The sequence below is a fragment of the Carassius auratus genome, chromosome 4 (assembly GCF_003368295.1).
Source record: "Carassius auratus strain Wakin chromosome 4, ASM336829v1, whole genome shotgun sequence".
Taxonomy (NCBI): Eukaryota; Metazoa; Chordata; class Actinopteri; order Cypriniformes; family Cyprinidae; genus Carassius; species Carassius auratus.
Genome location: NC_039246.1, coordinates 23,983,845 through 24,001,132, shown reverse-complemented (window position 1 = coordinate 24,001,132; position 17,288 = coordinate 23,983,845). Strand labels below are relative to the sequence as shown.

Below are 17,288 nucleotides of genomic sequence, written 5' to 3'. Positions count from 1 at the left end.
GATCTCTAAAAAGACTCACAGAACATGCTGGATAAAAAAAAAAAAATTATATATATATATATATATATATATATATATATATATATATATATATAAACTAGATAGATAGATAAAGTATTAATAACTTGACACACAGTTGGCATCCATTAACCAATACACACGTCTTTCCTATATATTTCTATAGTTTGGTTATTCATAATATATTGACAATAAATGTTTGTTACATTTATTTTAAGTATACGTCGATTTGAAATTCAGAATCACTGTAACGCTTGTGATTGTCATTAATCACAGGTTGCTACAGATCTTACACTAATGTATCTCTGTGAAAATCTTGCTAAAAGCCATTTCAGATGAACATCTACAGTAAAGTACATATTTTTGTGACTGGAAAACAGAAAAGCAAACATGCAAGCCTGTCTATCTGAGTATTATCTTAGTGACACAGAAACGCTGAAAGCAGTGTGAGTCATATTGTACCAGCATGCACCGCGACAGTCTCTTAACGCACGGGGGTGGGATCATTTGATAGCGCTGAGCAGTCCGAATCACTTTAGTGATCGTTTGGATAGTTCACTTGAATGAGCCGGTTCAAAAACCTATTCACAGCTGATTTCTTTAAAACTTCGGTTTATATTTTCAGTGTACATTTGTGCTGTTTGTGATTCCACTTGAGTGATTTGAGGGGATTCACCACCATACATTTTTAAAGTTAGTAAAATTCTGTCATTTAAAGGTTACGCTCATATTGTTCATGCCAATCAGTTGAGCAGTTGTATCGCTCACCTTTTTTCTCCTCCTTGAACACACACAAAGATAATGACACCAAATGACACAATGAAGATAAATGCTAAATGTATTGCAATAACATACAAAAAATTAACCCTCTCACTCAAGACTTTCAGAATCCCTTAGTTTTTATTTGGAAACACGCGTTTGCAACCCTTTTTTTTACTCTGTTGTTTTGTTCTGTGTTCCACGTAAGAAAATGACAGATGTTTGAATCAGGATTGTTTTTTTTTTTACGAGTTTTTTTTACATTTTACAAAACAGCCCCTCCAGAACGCTCTAAGAGTCGGTTCGTTTGAATCGTGGAAACGAACCGGTTGCTTCGCGAATCGAATAGCACCACTGGAGGCGTAACCGTGCGCAACCTGAGTTTAAATCCGCACCCTGCTGTACATTATCGCATTCATTGAATCTTCACCGTCAGAGTAGCAGCAGCAGCAGCAGCAGCAGCAGCAGCGTACGTTTACAGCAATGGCCAATTACATTCACGTTCCAGAAGGTGCGCCTGTGGTTCCTAAATTAGATGTGACTCTAGATGAGCACGATTACAGAGCCGGAGCCCTGAAACTCATCAAGACGCTGAGACCCCACTGGAAACCCTCAGAGGTCAAAATGAAGGTAATTCACATGTCTTTTCCCCTCGCGCACGACCCTACCTGATGCAGAAAGCCTGCATTTACTGACAGCAGCTCGTTTGGTGCATTATATAATGCAGAAAGCGAAGTTAAGCGCGTTGCGCCTTCAGATCATGAGCTGCGTCACCAGATGGTCCCGTGGGCACCATTGCGCTTAGCAGACACACTGCTGTCAGAGAAAGCACTTATGTTGTAACACTCTCATTCATAAAAATGTATTGCTCGTGCATGCATGTATGCATTCATACTACAATGTATTTAATGCACTAGTACAAGAAAGTTACAGCAGCCGTACAAGTGGAAAGTAGAACTACAAAGAGAATGTAGGTGGTGGATTCTTCGATTTTGTGCATTAATATTTTTTAGCTTATTTATTACTTTATTCGATTTCGCTTCTGTTTTTATGTCATTTCTATTTTATTAATTTCTTTATTAAGTATCCCAGTAGTACCTAATACCTTTTAAAAAAAATACGATACTACTAGTAATAATTTCAGATAGTCTTAGTCATTAACTGTTCCCAGAAATGGAATGAAGTATGAGGAAATGTTCTACCTGCATTAAGGCCTCGTACATCATTCATCATTTCTAAAATGGCTCGAAGTCATTATTTTTGTAGGACACTCAGTGTCAAGGCATTTGTTTGCTATCCTGTTAAGTTTCTATAGCACTAATAGGTGTGTGCTTACAGCTGACACAGAAAGAGGACTGTGACGGTGACATTACACTGCTCTGTTCACCCCAGTGCACTCTGTGTTCATATATAATGAATTAACCTGAGTGCAACCAAGAGTACAGTGCATGAAACTGATACACAGAGCCTCAGAATTTCTTTAATGATTGATCAAGGCATTTCACAGAACTACCTTTTCCAAGAACAAGCATATTTTGTATGACTATTCATTCTTCTAGAAGTTATCAGCCTTTCTGGATAAGCTGCATTTCATTGAGTCTCTTAGAAACGTAGCATATACAAAGTCAGTTCCACGAATAATGAAACCTAGATGTATTGACTATTGACTAAGGCGTTAACAATGTTCAATGTGCCGGTTTGGCTTTCCGTCGCCTTGGTGTCGTTGAGGATTGTGAAGATAGGAATCTTTTCTTTAGCTGTGCACCAGGGGTGACATGCACCTTGAATCAAGTTTTTCAAGTGCTTAGTACTGGCATTGAATCGAATGACCTCTGATTGAGATGGCCGAGTGGAAATTTATATTAAGTCATTGACACTTTATCAGTGTGTTTCCCAAAGACAAGCAGAAAAAAAGTCTGAACAACATTAGACATCATAGAACAAAACTGAGATCTGTAATAATATTCTGGTAAACCGAGCAGTGTTTAGCCTAAGGTGCTGAATTGTGTTTCCTTCTATAAACAGAGCTGATAGGGGTGTGTCACGTCGTTTGCATGCGGGTGGGAAACTAGATATGTTTTTGGTTGTTTTCATCAACTTTCAAACAAAATTGAGAGCTCAGCACATGCCAGATGACTCTGAGGCTGGCAGAAATCAAATTCCTGACGTTCCGCCCACTGCCCGTCAATCCCAGATAGTACAGATGATTGTGGCCTGGAATGCTTGGCGTCCCAAACACGCTTCGTTTTTACATTAGTAGACAAAGTCAATTTGTTCAGCTCTGTCACCCAGAAAAAACAAACACTTTTTAGTCTATATAAACTAAAAGTCATTTAGTTGTTTTGGTTACACCGCGTTCGGTGATCAATCTTTTTTGTATGCATGTAAATAAGAGGTTTCTCTTCAGCTGAGAAGCAGAAAAGGAACTCGAAGCATGTGATGCTGATTTCACAAAGAGTTTTTTATTTTATTTTAATGAACATCACTAACCGTTAACCTCAAACCATCTGAGCGAGAATGTTTTTTTTCTTCTTCTTCTTCCTCTTTCTTCAGTCTTTCACTGACGGCATCACGAACAAGCTGATTGGCTGTTATGTCGGCGGGTCCTTGCAGGACGTGGTCCTGGTTCGGGTCTATGGGAACAAGACGGAACTGTTTGTGGACCGTGAGAACGAAGTGAAGAGCTTCCGTGTCCTGCAGGCGCACAGGTGTGCTCCACGCCTCTACTGCACCTTCAACAACGGCCTGTGCTATGAGTTCCTGCAGGGGGTGGCCCTGGAGCCCGAGCACATCCGCAGCCCTGCCATCTTCAGGTGAGAAACCGCATGTTCGAATCCAATCATCCTTTATAATACGGAGCTAATTGATTCAGGATGGCGTGACGGAGATGGAGATACTGGTCGCTGACCTCCAACTAGCCAGACACTTGTCACATAACCCCAAACCTTACCCAGTAATCCCTTAAGACACGAATGACACACTGCACTCTTTCTCTCTCTCTCTCGCACGCTGACCCAGTCCTCCTGCCAATGTTTGTCGGGTCTCAGACAGCTGTGAAAGAACAAGGCTACTGTGTTAACAGGGCGATGACCAAAGTGCTGCCGTTTAAATGCATTACCGTTCAAAAGTTTTGGGTAAAAAAAAAAAAAAAGATTCGTTTTATTCAGCAAGGATTCATTAAATTGGTCAAAAATGACAGCAAAGACATTTTATATTTCAAATAAAAATCATCCTTTATATAATAAGATACGCTTCTTCGAGCACCAAACCAGAATTGTAAGGATCATGTGACACTGAAGACTGGAGTAATGATTCTGAAAATTCAACTGTGCCATAACATGAATAAATTACATTGTAATTATTTTCTAATATATAAAACAGTTTGTAGTTATATCTCACAATACAACAGTTTTTAGTATATTTTTTATTTAAGAAATGCATCCTTGGTGAGATTAGGTGACTTGTTTCAAAAATGTTTTAAAAGTTTCTTCCCGATCCCTAACTTTTGAACTGTTTGTATTACATACTGTAGGGGCACACTAAAAATGTCATCTTAACCTTAAAATAAGCCATTTTTATTTGTTTACAGGCACATTGCGAGGCAGATGGCAAAATACCATGCCATACATGCCCACAACGGCTGGGTGCCCCAATCAGACCTCTGGCTGAGGATAAGCAAGTACTTCTCTCTTGTTCCTACACACTTTGACGACCCTGAGAAGGACCAGAGGTGAGCTTTAATTCGCAGTATAAGCCGTATTTTACATAATTGTGTTTTGATGTTTTTAAACAAAGCAGAACATGCCAGATAACACACCCCTTTCGGTATAATGTCTCTGGCCGATATTGAAGCTGTCATTACAAGGAGCTTCAGAACTCAGGTTCACATGCTATGACGTACAGAAAGTATTTCGGGATCTTTCGATATTATCATTAGTATTTTTTTTCTCCCAATATGCTTTGCTTACATTGTGGTTTGAAAATCCTCCCAATGTTAGATGACATGACTCATCGAGGCACAGATAAATATGTTTGTACAGATGCAAGCTGAGAACAGCATGCATTGAGAACAATGTCGGTTTTGTTTTGTTTCGCAGATAACAATTAATAATCCTTTTATAATGTAACCTCTTTTAAAAATAGATTCAGTACCGATGACGCTAATCCATATTCAAATATAACAAAGACTTATTTATAGAATAATATGAACACGAATATCAAAAGTAAGGTAGAAGAATTAAAGGAGAAGTTCACTTCTAGAACAACAATTTACAGATAATGTTCTCACCCCCTTGTCATCCGAGATGTTCATGTCTTTCTTTCTTCAGTCGTAAAGAAATTTGTGTTTTCTGAGAAAACGTTTCAGGATTTCTCTCCATATAATGGACTTCTTGTTAGGAGTTTGAACTTCTAAAATGCAGTTTAAATGCAGCTTCAAAGGGCTCTAAACGATCCCAGCCGAGGAAGAAGGGTCTTCTCTAGCGAAACGATCTAATGTTTTCTGAAGAAATGTACAATTATATATTTTTTTAACCTCAAAAGCTCGTCTTGTCTATCTCTGGGTGAACTATTCCGATTCATTCCGGTTCATGACAGTTAGGGTATGTTGAAAATCTCCCATCTCATTTTCTCCTCCAACTTCAGCGGGAACATACAAAAAAGGTCAAATGCCCTTTACAAAAAAGTTAAAACCTCAATGAAGGACGATTTTTTATTGAAATATATATATATACCCATGAAATATCTGTTGACAAATCATTGCAGATACAACTGAATTTGTACATTTGTCTGAAGGAAATGTGAGTGCTTGTACAGTACATGAAAAACTGGGACATGGAGTTTTTTTTTTCTTTTCCTTTTGTTGTGTGGGTTGCTAGAGCGTTTGTCCATGTCATGTGAAGCCTGAGCTAATAGTTCAGGAATGTTGGAATGTACAGTTGGATTCGAAGTGAATATATGTTTTTAAAACAAAAGCAAAAGTTATTGCGCAACGAGTGCTGACAACCTATTACATGCCCGTACAGTGTCTCTGTGGTTAGTTTACTATTTATAGATAGTTGTTCATAAGATTTTTATCTTATTGAGTGAGGCAGGTTCGTGTACAGCGTGCCTTATTTGAATCACGCTGGAACACAGAAGTGTGTTTGTGTTTTCTGAATGTGTGTATGTGTCGTCTGTTTCCAGGCTGAACAGTGAGGTGCCCAGCACTGAGTGTCTTCGAGACGAGATGATCTGGCTTCAGCAGAACCTTTCTAAACTGGGTTCCCCAGTGGTTCTGTGTCACAACGATCTGCTCTGTAAGAACATCATCTACAACCAACAGGAAGGTGAGTCCAACAAACCCCAGCAGCTTCCTTCAGCCACAGCGTATGTTTCCCCAACCCCCCCTGCCTAAGGTAGGCTTAAATTTAGTGTTTTCACCTCTGAAATATAACATGGATGCCCTTTCCTAAAGGGTAGTAAAATTACAGTTTCATCCAATTTACTCAAGGCATCAGGAGAATCCACTGGTTTCCATAAAATGTGTTTTCTGTTCTTGAAATCAAAAGCAAATGTGTTTTTGTGTTTGCTTTGGGGAATGTTGTTGAATGCTATCTTCATGATGTAGAGACGGGTGACTGTCTGCTGCTACCTGTCCCACAGGATGGAGAATGTGACTCGAGTCATTCCTGTTATCTTACCTTTTCAGTTCTTTCCTTTCTGTAAATATATTTATGAAATGAGGAAGTATTTCTATAAAACACAGTGTCAGACTTTCATAAATATGCCTAGCGCAGGCTAGGGCACTTCAGCTTAAGTTCTACAAAGACAAGAAAATAACAGGAAGGAAATTTAAAGAGTCATTTGATATGATCGAAATTTTAGTCATACTGTGTTTACTTTAAAACATGTAAATAAATCTAAGAATTAAATGTATAGGCCTATATTAGAATTGAAAATGTATAAATATTTACATTTTTAATAAAAGATTTAAAATTTGTCATATTTACTCAATTTCTCTTTGACATTTTTGTCATGTTCTCAGGTCACTAAACCCAATAAAGTACATTATTTTTATTAAATAATATAATGAATAAAGAATTATATATTTGTTATATGAATTATTTAGATGTGTAGATTGTTGGTAGGCTATATATTATACTGTAGTTTTTTTTTATAAAACAAATTATATTTATAAATAATATAATTTATAAAGAACTATACATTTGTTATGAATATTTTAGATGTATAGATTATACTGTAGTTTTTATATTTAAAAAATCTAAATGAATTTAGAAAATTTATAAATGTGCACATTTTAATAAAATATTCTAATTGTAAATATTTTTCAATTGTAATTTTTCATTTAATCATCTCTCTTTGGTTTGAGTGGATGTTGACATTTTTGTCGTGTTCTCGGGTACCAAAACCCAATAAAGTATAATATTTTTATAAAATAAATTATATTTATAAATAACATAAATAAAGAACTATATATTTGTAATATGGATTTTTTAGATGTATATATTATATTGTAGTTGTTTTTTTTAAATGTATAAATAAATACACGTAGGCACACTTACATTATCAATTAAAATTCACCCTGTGTTTAATTAAAATCATCAGCATAACACAAATGACCCACTTATGATTATGAGCATGAGAAAATGGCTGCTCTGCCACAGCAGTAGCGTGAAAATGTGTAGTTCCTGTGTTTGTTTGTTTTTTGCAGCAACTGTCAGCACATATCGTTTGTCCCAAAGGTATCACTTGCCTCTAAAAACTGTTCTTGAAGCAGTAAATAATTCCCCACGAGCGATTAGAGATTGGCTCATGGAAATCTGCTTGGGGAACAGGGTTTGGAGGCAGCTGTGACCTTGGCCACTTGTTTGTATTTGAACTTTGAGAGCGGAAGGAGGCTCTGTTTTCAGAAAAAAAAAAGCTAAGCCACTTCCTCCAACTCGCTTTTAACACCGACCAAGAGGCGGGAGGAAGTTTTCACAGTAAAATGTTTGTTTTTGACATCCCTGCTCCCCTTCCAGACGAGACCTATAGTAACCAAGAGCGGGAGTGTTGCGCAATAGGCCTTGTTTTTGTTTTACTCGCCTTTTGTTGACATCAGGGAGTCAAATAAGTTTGAGAGTCCCACCGGCTCGACCTGCACAGGAAGCCGCTGTGGCATTTGCATAGAGCCAGTAACTCGGGGCCTCATTGGCTGGCTAATGAACCAATGGGGATGCTGTGTGGTGGGGGTGTGCGTTTATGAGATGAGCCGTGTTTGTTTTTAACGGGGGGAGGCGCCCAATGGCCTCTCTGCAGTGAAGCTGTGTGTGTTCTGTGACAGATGTGAGTTTGCCCAAATCTCTTCATCTGCTGCACAGGGCTATAGCCACTGACTGGAGGTGTTCAGTGTGTCCCGCTAGGACGCCACCGGGTCCGGTAACCACCTCACGTGTCTCTTTCTGTAGACCAACACTTCTGTCCAATTTCAAATAAATAATTTCTTTTTTTCTTTTTTTGTAACTCACCATAAGCTCTAGAGCACTGGGAATGCAAGGCAACGTAAAGTCAAACACACTTTAGGTGCAATAATGTTAGATATTACAAACTAGGCAGTGATTAATGAATAATGCATTACACATATGTAGACTGAGAGGAGTAAGGCTTTGTATTTTGAAGTCAACACTGTCTACATCACCTGACCGATCAAGTCATTGCTTGCGAAACCACTGCTATACAGACTATGTGCCACTAGATGGCAACGCTGCCATTTTCTCTCCTTTAACTCTTCCGTCCCTCCAGCCCTGTGGTTTTACAGTTTTTCTCAATTTCTATTGATTTACTTTTTAAAAAGCTGTAAACTCTTGTCTAACCTGACTTGTTTATCCATTTTTTTTTTTAATTCTGGCTTTTCTTTTACTCTCTCTGTACTTTTTACTGTTGTGTTTCCTCCTGTAGAGCAGAAGACTGTTTACGCGATGCACTCTTTCTTTCACCAGTCACGAGATTTCCAGGAAAACTTGCAAAAAAATTTGCCCACTCGCTAAATAATTTGTATTCAAGCTGAAAACCTTGTTTGTTTTAATTTGAAATATTCAAAATAATAATAATAATAATAATAAATGTCCCTTTAAGAATAACATAAAACAAAGTTGCAAGTTTTCCACTTTTCTCAGACTCATGTAAATAGTGATTCATCAATTAGATTTTATCAATTTTCATCAATTTTAGACTTTTTTAAAATTGATAACAGATTCATAATTTTTATATTATTATTATTATTGTTATTATTACCGGTATTATAATTTTTTATATATTATAAAAACTTTTAAATCTATTATACTTTGAATTGTTTCTAATTTAAGAGTGTTGAAATATAGCACTTTCCAGAATACAGAATCAATTTCACTTACCCCTACACTTATTAAAAATATTTAATATATTGAAAATGTATTTTGTGCTTTTTTTTTGTTTTTTTTAATGATACAATTATTAATGTTAATATTTGGTGATTGAAATGATACATAATGGAATATAAGCATGGATAAAATGAACATCGAAAATATTATAAAGATGTTGCATCATGATCTGGAAGCACAGTTTGTCAAAAACATGAAATAAAATCATTACCATTGCACACAGATGATCATGTTATTATTACAGGATGTGAAAAATACTTTAAATGAAATGAAACCATCTGAAATTTTTTTTTTCAAAGCGACCCTAATTGAAGAATCACCTAAATATAACATGCGTTTTTTTTTTCCACAATGCATGCTATAAGTGCATGAAATCTGTCCTCATGTCTTGTTCACTTTGCCATTTGTTTATGCTTTCTTGTCTTGCACCAGAATGCAAATCCTTACTCCTTTTCCCAGATGTGATTTGACAAGTCATTTAAATTACAGATAATGCCCATGTAGTGTTGGTTTGCTAATACAGGCAATAGATTGTAACAGTAAAAAAGAACAAGGGTTATTAAAAAGACAATGCCCCTGTGCTTCTCTAAACAAATTGCTATTTGTTTCCCCTCCTGCAGGAAATGTCAAATTCATTGACTACGAATATGCTGGGTACAATTACCAAGCCTTTGACATTGGGAATCACTTCAATGAATTTGCAGGTAATGCAATACGAACACAAATTAAGCTATTGTATAGAAGAGAAAAGAACCCGCTTAACCAAGTGGGTGTGGCCTTCTTGTGATTGACAGGTCTGAATGAGGTGGACTACACGCTGTATCCTGGGCGAGAGCTCCAGTTGCAGTGGCTCCGGGCCTATCTGGAGGCCTACAAGGAGTACAAATCACAGGGCACACAGGTCTCTGGCACTGAAGTGGAGGTGCTGTACGTGCAAGTCAACCGCTTCGCCTTGGTGAGTCGAAACTGGATTTATCCGCCATGGTCTGGAATCGTGACTCATTTCGATTCCATCTGCACCCTGCCAAATTAAACATCAGTCTTTTGTTTTTTCCATGTAATTACTGTCTTTAATGACATGCAGCATTTTACAAAGTAAACTGGAACAGATAGATGGTCTGCATTAGAGCCACGCTGAAGTGGAGACAAAGGTATGAATAGTGATTGCAAGTTGTCAGAGAAGGAGCCTTGACATCCTGGCCATCCTTGCAAGCGTCTAATGAGAGGAGCTCTGGGTGTTTGTGTGTGTTCGCAGGTCATTCTTTGACGATCGAGTAGCACACCTGCCCTTTCTTGATGATGATATTTATTTCGGAGAGGAACACTAATTTAATATCCTCTTTACTCTCGCTGTTTAGTCTTTTGTGATCAATCGACGTGTTAAAAGCAGGGCAGACGTTTTTTGATTTTTCAGTTTTTACAGGGGAAGAAGGAGAAAAAAAATCTAACTCTGGCTTTCAGATATGGTGAACAAAACTGTGGGAGGGTCCGTTTTCTCTCCTGTCCTTGAGAGACACTAAAACAAATGCCTGAGGAATGCCATAGCGTGAGGCTTAATGAATGTGATTTTGTTGCCTTCGTTTTGGATTCCTTTTTCTGCGGCCTTAATTGAAAGCTAGATCAAACTGAAAAGCCCTGTTTTTTTTTTGTTTTTTTTACGGTACGGTATGCTCATATTCTGATTAAGTAAGTGTCATGTTAATACACTAACCTGCCATAAACAGATTAAGCAGATATTACGGTTTCTAGAAATCTGAGGCAGCTGTCTTATGCTTTTAATAAGCAGAATTTTGTATTCTGGTTATTCATTTATTTCTGCATTATATAATTTAGATGATAATATGTCAAACAAAGGCAATTCTGAATAATATTGGATACAGCTGCGGAAAGTTTACAAAGAGGAAATCAATTGAAAATTGCAAAAAATAAATAAATATATATTTATATGCTTTGTACACCACCTTTCCAAAGTTTGGTCAGTCAGATGTTTTTAAATTAAAAACAATACTTTTATTGAGCATGCATGCATAAAATTGATCAAAAGTGATATTTTAGACTTCCTACTTATCAAAGTGTTTTCACAAAAATATGTTTTCACATGGATCACATGACACTGAAGACTGCAGTGAATTCACATTATATAATTATTACTTAATGTTATAGTATATATTATATTGCAGTAGAATACAGTCATTTTTCATTTTAAATAATTACACAACAATATTTTTTATTAAAAATAAATGCAGCCTTTTTTCAAAAACATTAGAAAGTCTTCCCAAACCCCAATTTTTGCACACTACAACAGTAGTGTGTTTCCATAATAATGTATAATATAAAAGTATTCCAAATATATTCTACAGACTTGTCATTTCAGATGCCCATTGAAGCTCTGCTTTATGATGTCACTCTGATGTTTGCACACTATCCTCAAATGCCTAAGCCAGGAGACACAGAGTTTATAAAAGATGGTCTGAATATACTCCGAGATTGTGTCTGAGGGAGTTCGGGACCCTTGACTCTGGCAGAGGCGAACATTTATTCTGTGCAGTTGAGTGAAAAACACTGATAGAGGATAGAGACTTTATTGTAGGCCAGCAAACCCGTGATCTTTACTCACATGATGGCAGGAGTGATTTAGTCTCATCAGAGGGCTTTTATAGAAATGCCACATTTTATATGCTTTTACTTCACTGTCAGTGATCCAGAATCAACACTAATAACTTCCATGCAGTTATCCTTTTTCCTTTTTTAATGGCTCCACTCAAAGGAAGCCATCTCTGCTTAGAAAGGCGTGGGTCAGATGTTTCCAAGCAACAGTACAACATACAATCTGTCACACAGTTAACGTCAGTGTCAGGGTCAATCTCACCCATTTTACTCTCAAATCAAAATAGAAAATAAAGATCATTTGTGGTTATTGAATGAAGTCTGTTTGTGTGAACAATAAGATTTGTGCATCGAAACATTGTTTTTTCAACAGTTGAACATCAGCCATCTCTTGTCAGTGGTGTAAGGCGAATTTTCATTAATGTAATGGGAAGTTTGGGAACAAATGATATATTAATAGATCACTTAAAATATTAATACAGTAAGTTAGTATTTGTTGTACTGGACGTTTATTTATTTATTCATTTATACATATCTTCCAGGTACTGAAAATAAGCTTTACTGTTTTAAAGTAAAATATTCATTTCATATTCATATGACTTTGTGTTAATTTTATGTAGTATTATAGTATTTATTAACATTTTGAAATAGCTTTTATTTTTATTTTAGTAAAATTATGTATTGTCATAATTTATAAAAAATATTGTCATTTTTATTAGTTTTTTTATTTAGCTTTATTTCAGTTTTAGTATCTATTTTTAAAGTTTGTTTTTAAGTTTTTATAATTTATATTTTATATTTATTTTATAAAATTTCTTATTTAATACTTAATTTTATTTCAGCTTAATTTAATTAATTAGAACAATACAAGTCTTATTTAACAATGAAATAGCTAACATGAATATAATTATAGTTATATATAAAATATATATATTTTTTTATTATTATCATTTTGGGATATAGTATGAATACATTTTTACTCCTCAGTACCATGATATCTTCCTATGTGGAAAAAAAGTAAAAAATAAAATGTAAAGCTATCCTCATTTTTCCTCATGTTCTTTGTTTTTTGTCCTCCCCAGGCATCTCATTTCTTTTGGGGACTCTGGGCATTGATCCAAGCTCAGTACTCCACCATTGACTTTGACTTCTTGGGGTAAGTTTTCACATTTCTACAACAACATCCATATAATCTAGATTTCAACAGTGTATTCTTATTCCTGGCCACCATATTTGCTTCTGCAGATATGCAGTTCTCCGTTTCAGCCAGTACTTCAAGATGAAACCAGAGGTGATGTCACTGCACCTTCCAGAATAATCTCTCAGACCTGGGCTTGAGCTTCTCCAGAGAAGGGCTCCCCCTGGTGGACACAAGAACTAGCTGGAGACCTCTTCAGTTTGTAGAATGAACACTGCACTTACTTGTCTGAACACATCATTTTAGATAAGCCCCACATCACCGCTGAACTCAAAGCTGGTTTAGCGTTATAGAGAACCAAGCACCTAAGCCCTCCTCCTCGCTTTTATGTGGCGGTCGAGAGAGAGACCCACCCCAGTGCCCTAGTCCGTTTTCAGTGAAGTGAAATTGCCAATTGAGGAAGCAAACGCTCCAATAGATTGCTTACTCTAGAGCCTCGACTTGCCAATGTATGTTAAGACAAGCCCTGGAGAATCTCAAATTAAGAAAAGCTCCCCAGAAACCCATCCTCTAAGGACAGGGAACCTCTGACAACAATTATTATCTGGAGACCGAGGAGGAGGGCAGCTGGGTCTGTTTTCAGCGACTAACTATCACCCTAAAGGTCATTCCAGCTTGTTTACACAACTTTTAATGGGAGAAATCAGTGTACTGTAAGATAATGTAGGCTTTACTGTATGGATAGTCACTGATTCTGTCTAAACGGTGAACTTTGGGCCTGTCTGTTCCTACGAAGGTTGTTCCTGGCACAGCTGCATTAAGATGTGTAATTCAGGGACCAATAGAAGCTTCGTTGTTCGTCTCTGGCAGACGGTTCCTCCCTTGTCCTGTCACTGTGAACCACTGTATCGAGCCTTCATAAAGTTTCTCATTGTTTTCTCAGCGTGGTGCTTGGAGAAAGTAGACGCACAGTAGCCGTGGCTACACCGAGCCGGTAGCTAATCTGAAGCCCACACCAAAGTGCTGATATTTCTCGCTTGTACATTATGCACAGTGTATTTTTTCACGGTAGAAATAACATGTGGTAATATTTACATTTTGAACGGTGGTTTTTGTACTTATTTAAATGGCGCTGTTAAAGAGGTCGCTCTTGAGACGTGTGCTTCTTCTGGGAGGTTTCGCTGAACTTTTTGTAATGGATGTATTTCCTGGGAGCTTTAACGAAGGTATCGCCTGCTGGACGCACTAAAGCTTTTGTATTCGTAACCCCTGTCCACATAGCTAAATAACAGGCCTTTTTGCACAAACTCTGATTGCTTTAAGAACAAATCAGTCCCCAGTTCACCTTGCTCTTTGAGCTTAAGCCTAATTTTAAGTGCACATAGTGGGAGATTTTAGGCACTGCTTTATTTTGCAGGGTCCCTGTTAATAAATTAACTGCTAAAGTAAAAACTATTTTTGTGTAACCAAGTTACACAGCAATGGTGTCGTAGTTTATTAATCCCATATCTTACTCAGAAGAACCAAGGTCAGAAATGAATCTGAACTGAGACAAAAATGGCCTAGAGATGTTAAATGTAAGGGCAAATAATGTCCTTGTGTAAATTAAATAAATATATTTTTTATATCTGTTATACCACTGTTCAGAAGTTTGGAGTCAATTCGATTTTATTTTATGTATGTATCTATGTATTTATTTATTTATTTTTGAAAGAAATTAATACTTTTTATTCAGTTCATTGCTTTTTATTCATCAAAGAATCCTGAAAACGTGTCGGAAAAATGTCCCAAAAAATATTTAGCATAACAACTGGGATTAACAATAATGGAGAAATGCCATAAAAGGAATGAATAAAATTTTAAACTGAAAACAGTCCTTTTTGTATTGTATAAACTGTAACCATATTTTTGAACAAATGAATGCAGCCTTGGTGAGATTAAAAGACTTCTTTTAAAAATGTTAGAAAATCTTCCTGACCCCAAACTTTTGAACATTTAAAGCTGATCTAATTTTGTTTTTTGACACCATAGTTCCCAGTTAAATCGACTGATTCATTAAAAATCTTCGACATCAAATCTCTTAGAGCACAAGATAAAGTATGCCACTGAAATCAATTCCCCTTAGTTTCTAAAGCTGCGCAGTACACATGAGCAATGTATTATAAAATGTGACCAAGATTTATTTATTTTTTTCTTTCTCCTAAGAAGTTTTCTGGTGCAAACCTCAGCTCTGAGACTTGCCTTCGCACCGCCTGGCTTCCCTCATTTACCTCAGTTTCCTGTGTCAGTTTGCCTATGCTACAAACAACCATCTACAATTCTGTAAATACTAGAAACTGTGAATTTCTGGTTGTTTTAATGTATTTTGACATATGCTTCTTTTTCTATGCCAGTTCTTTTGTAGCTGTCAGGCTTGCACCTTGATCACGATTTTGAACTGTCAAAGACCACACAGAATGCTACATTTTACTTTTTCCTTTCTTTTTTTTTTTTTTTTTAGCCAGAAATGTTCATCAAACTAGAGTAGTGGAAAATTTCTCTCTTTTAACAGTCTGTGAAGATTAACTGATTTCTTTGCACTTTTTAGCATATATATAAACCTCAAAGTGATTGGTGGTTCCAACTTTCAACCAGTGAAGTGCTTCTGGTGAACAGAAGATGTACAGAACAGCCTCATGCAAGCATCTACTGGCGGTTTTTAGTGCAGGGGTATATGTACAACTGTAAACAAACTGTAAAAGAAAATCTTTGCTTATTATTAAACAATGTCTGTTGTTAATATCTAAACAGAGATATTCTTTTTCTAAGAACTGTTAATAGGGTTAAATAATAGCCTGGGGATGAAATCCTGAAGTGTTGCATTGTAGATTATGTATCAAATCCTTTGAATAGAAATAAAATGTAACCAATTATATTTGCCCCATTTTCTTGTCTTGATTTCCCATTATGCAGTTTGCCTACTTGATCTGTAATATGTGCATACAGAGCTCAATATGTTTAACTCTCATGTTCTAATAATGTATTACAAGGCACATTCTGAATAATTATAATGCATTAATACCATTTAATTCCATATTTTAATGCATTATACATACATTCTTTGACCAAAATTGCTTCTAAATGTCTCATTATGATATATATTATTACCAAATATTGCATTAAATTTTTAATCAGCTTGTTTTCTTTCAGTTAGGACTGGTTGGAACTGACTGATCGTAGGCCTCATTGATCTGAGCCCATGCACCTCAGTATTATCTAAGATTTTATTCTCTCAAGAGCTAAGGTGCATAAGCTCAGGCCTACAATCAATCACTTCCAAAAGGACATATAAAAGCTGTGCTAACTGAAAGAAAACAAGTTCACAAATAGATACAGTCCAAGACTGGGTTATAATATACCATAATGAGAGATTTACAAGCAGTTTATAAAAGCTCGGTCATTTTGGACTGGGAACACCAAATTAGGTAAATATTTTTTTATGGCACAGCACAGTGTTACAATGAGTAATGGATTAAGCCACTATTTTTTGTTCACAAAAGTAGTTAACGGCAGTGAATGGGGGTAAAAAAAAAAAAACAAGCCTGCATTTTATGCTACAGAGTGTTTCAGAAAGAAATAATTATAACAGCGCTCCAGTTCAGACTGTAATTGAATTAGTTCCAGTCCCTCCAGCGACTTCCACCAAGAGCTCTGCATTAATTACCAAATTCAATATCTGTATTCACGCCTCAACTTATTTCCATTTTACAAAGGTCGAATTACAAACACTTGTCTGAAATAATTACAAGTGCCGAGAAGCAAACATATCGAGATATTAGGACAATCCTTGTGCCTCATTTACATACAATAATGTGAGCAAAACATAACACACCTAAAAGTTTGTTCCCTACAAACTTACCTACACATTCTCATCATTAAAAGCAAGATGCATTGTACAAAAAGCCCATGCATGCTGCACGCATCTATTCATGCCTCCGCTTTTTTCCACAACAGGTGGTAGACATGGACTAAATGACTGAAAAAGCTTAAAAGCAGCTGAAGGCAGAACGGAACAGACAAAGCTCGCATTCACAGCATCTCTTTTAACACACTGCAGGAGGGTGTAATAAAGCAATACACAGTTATGGGAGCGTGTCTCATAGAGACAAGGTCATGATAATATGGTTTGAGGAATAAAGATGTAAAAGCCGCTGGGTTTGTGAGCCACAAACAATGTGCAGCGGGTCAGGGTGTTCATTCATCTTGATTAGATGTGCCAACCTAATTACAAGCGGAGGAAACAGTAATTAGCACAAGTCTCACCTCGTTAATCACAAAAGACTTCTTCAGTCTATTTTTATCTGATTAATGGCTCTTTAAACATGGTG

The 17,288-nt window shown here is 36.4% G+C and overlaps 1 protein-coding gene across 1 annotated transcript; it reads left to right on the top strand.

Annotated features, from left to right (window-relative positions):
- The first annotated feature begins 1,163 nt into the window (after nucleotides 1–1,163).
- LOC113063390 (ethanolamine kinase 1-like) lies at nucleotides 1,164–15,835 on the top strand. Its single transcript, XM_026233747.1, has 8 exons — nucleotides 1,164–1,407; nucleotides 3,331–3,590; nucleotides 4,367–4,507; nucleotides 5,962–6,104; nucleotides 9,797–9,880; nucleotides 9,971–10,131; nucleotides 12,866–12,939; nucleotides 13,029–15,835. Exons 1-8 carry the CDS (start codon nucleotides 1,261–1,263, stop codon nucleotides 13,099–13,101), a joined length of 1,083 nt encoding a protein of 360 aa, XP_026089532.1. The 5' UTR covers nucleotides 1,164–1,260; the 3' UTR covers nucleotides 13,102–15,835.
- Nucleotides 15,836–17,288: the final 1,453 nt, after the last annotated feature.

What these genes read in the sequence shown, in the direction of transcription:
- LOC113063390 (XM_026233747.1), top strand. Translation starts at nt 1,261, where the DNA reads ATGGCCAATTACATTCACGTTCCAGAAGGTGCGCCTGTGGTTCCTAAA. An exon ending in CCTCAGAGGTCAAAATGAAG is followed by an intron (nt 1,408 to 3,330) that starts GTAATTCACATG and finishes CTCTTTCTTCAG; the next exon opens with TCTTTCACTGACGGCATCAC. An exon ending in ATTGACTTTGACTTCTTGGG is followed by an intron (nt 12,940 to 13,028) that starts GTAAGTTTTCAC and finishes TTGCTTCTGCAG; the next exon opens with ATATGCAGTTCTCCGTTTCA.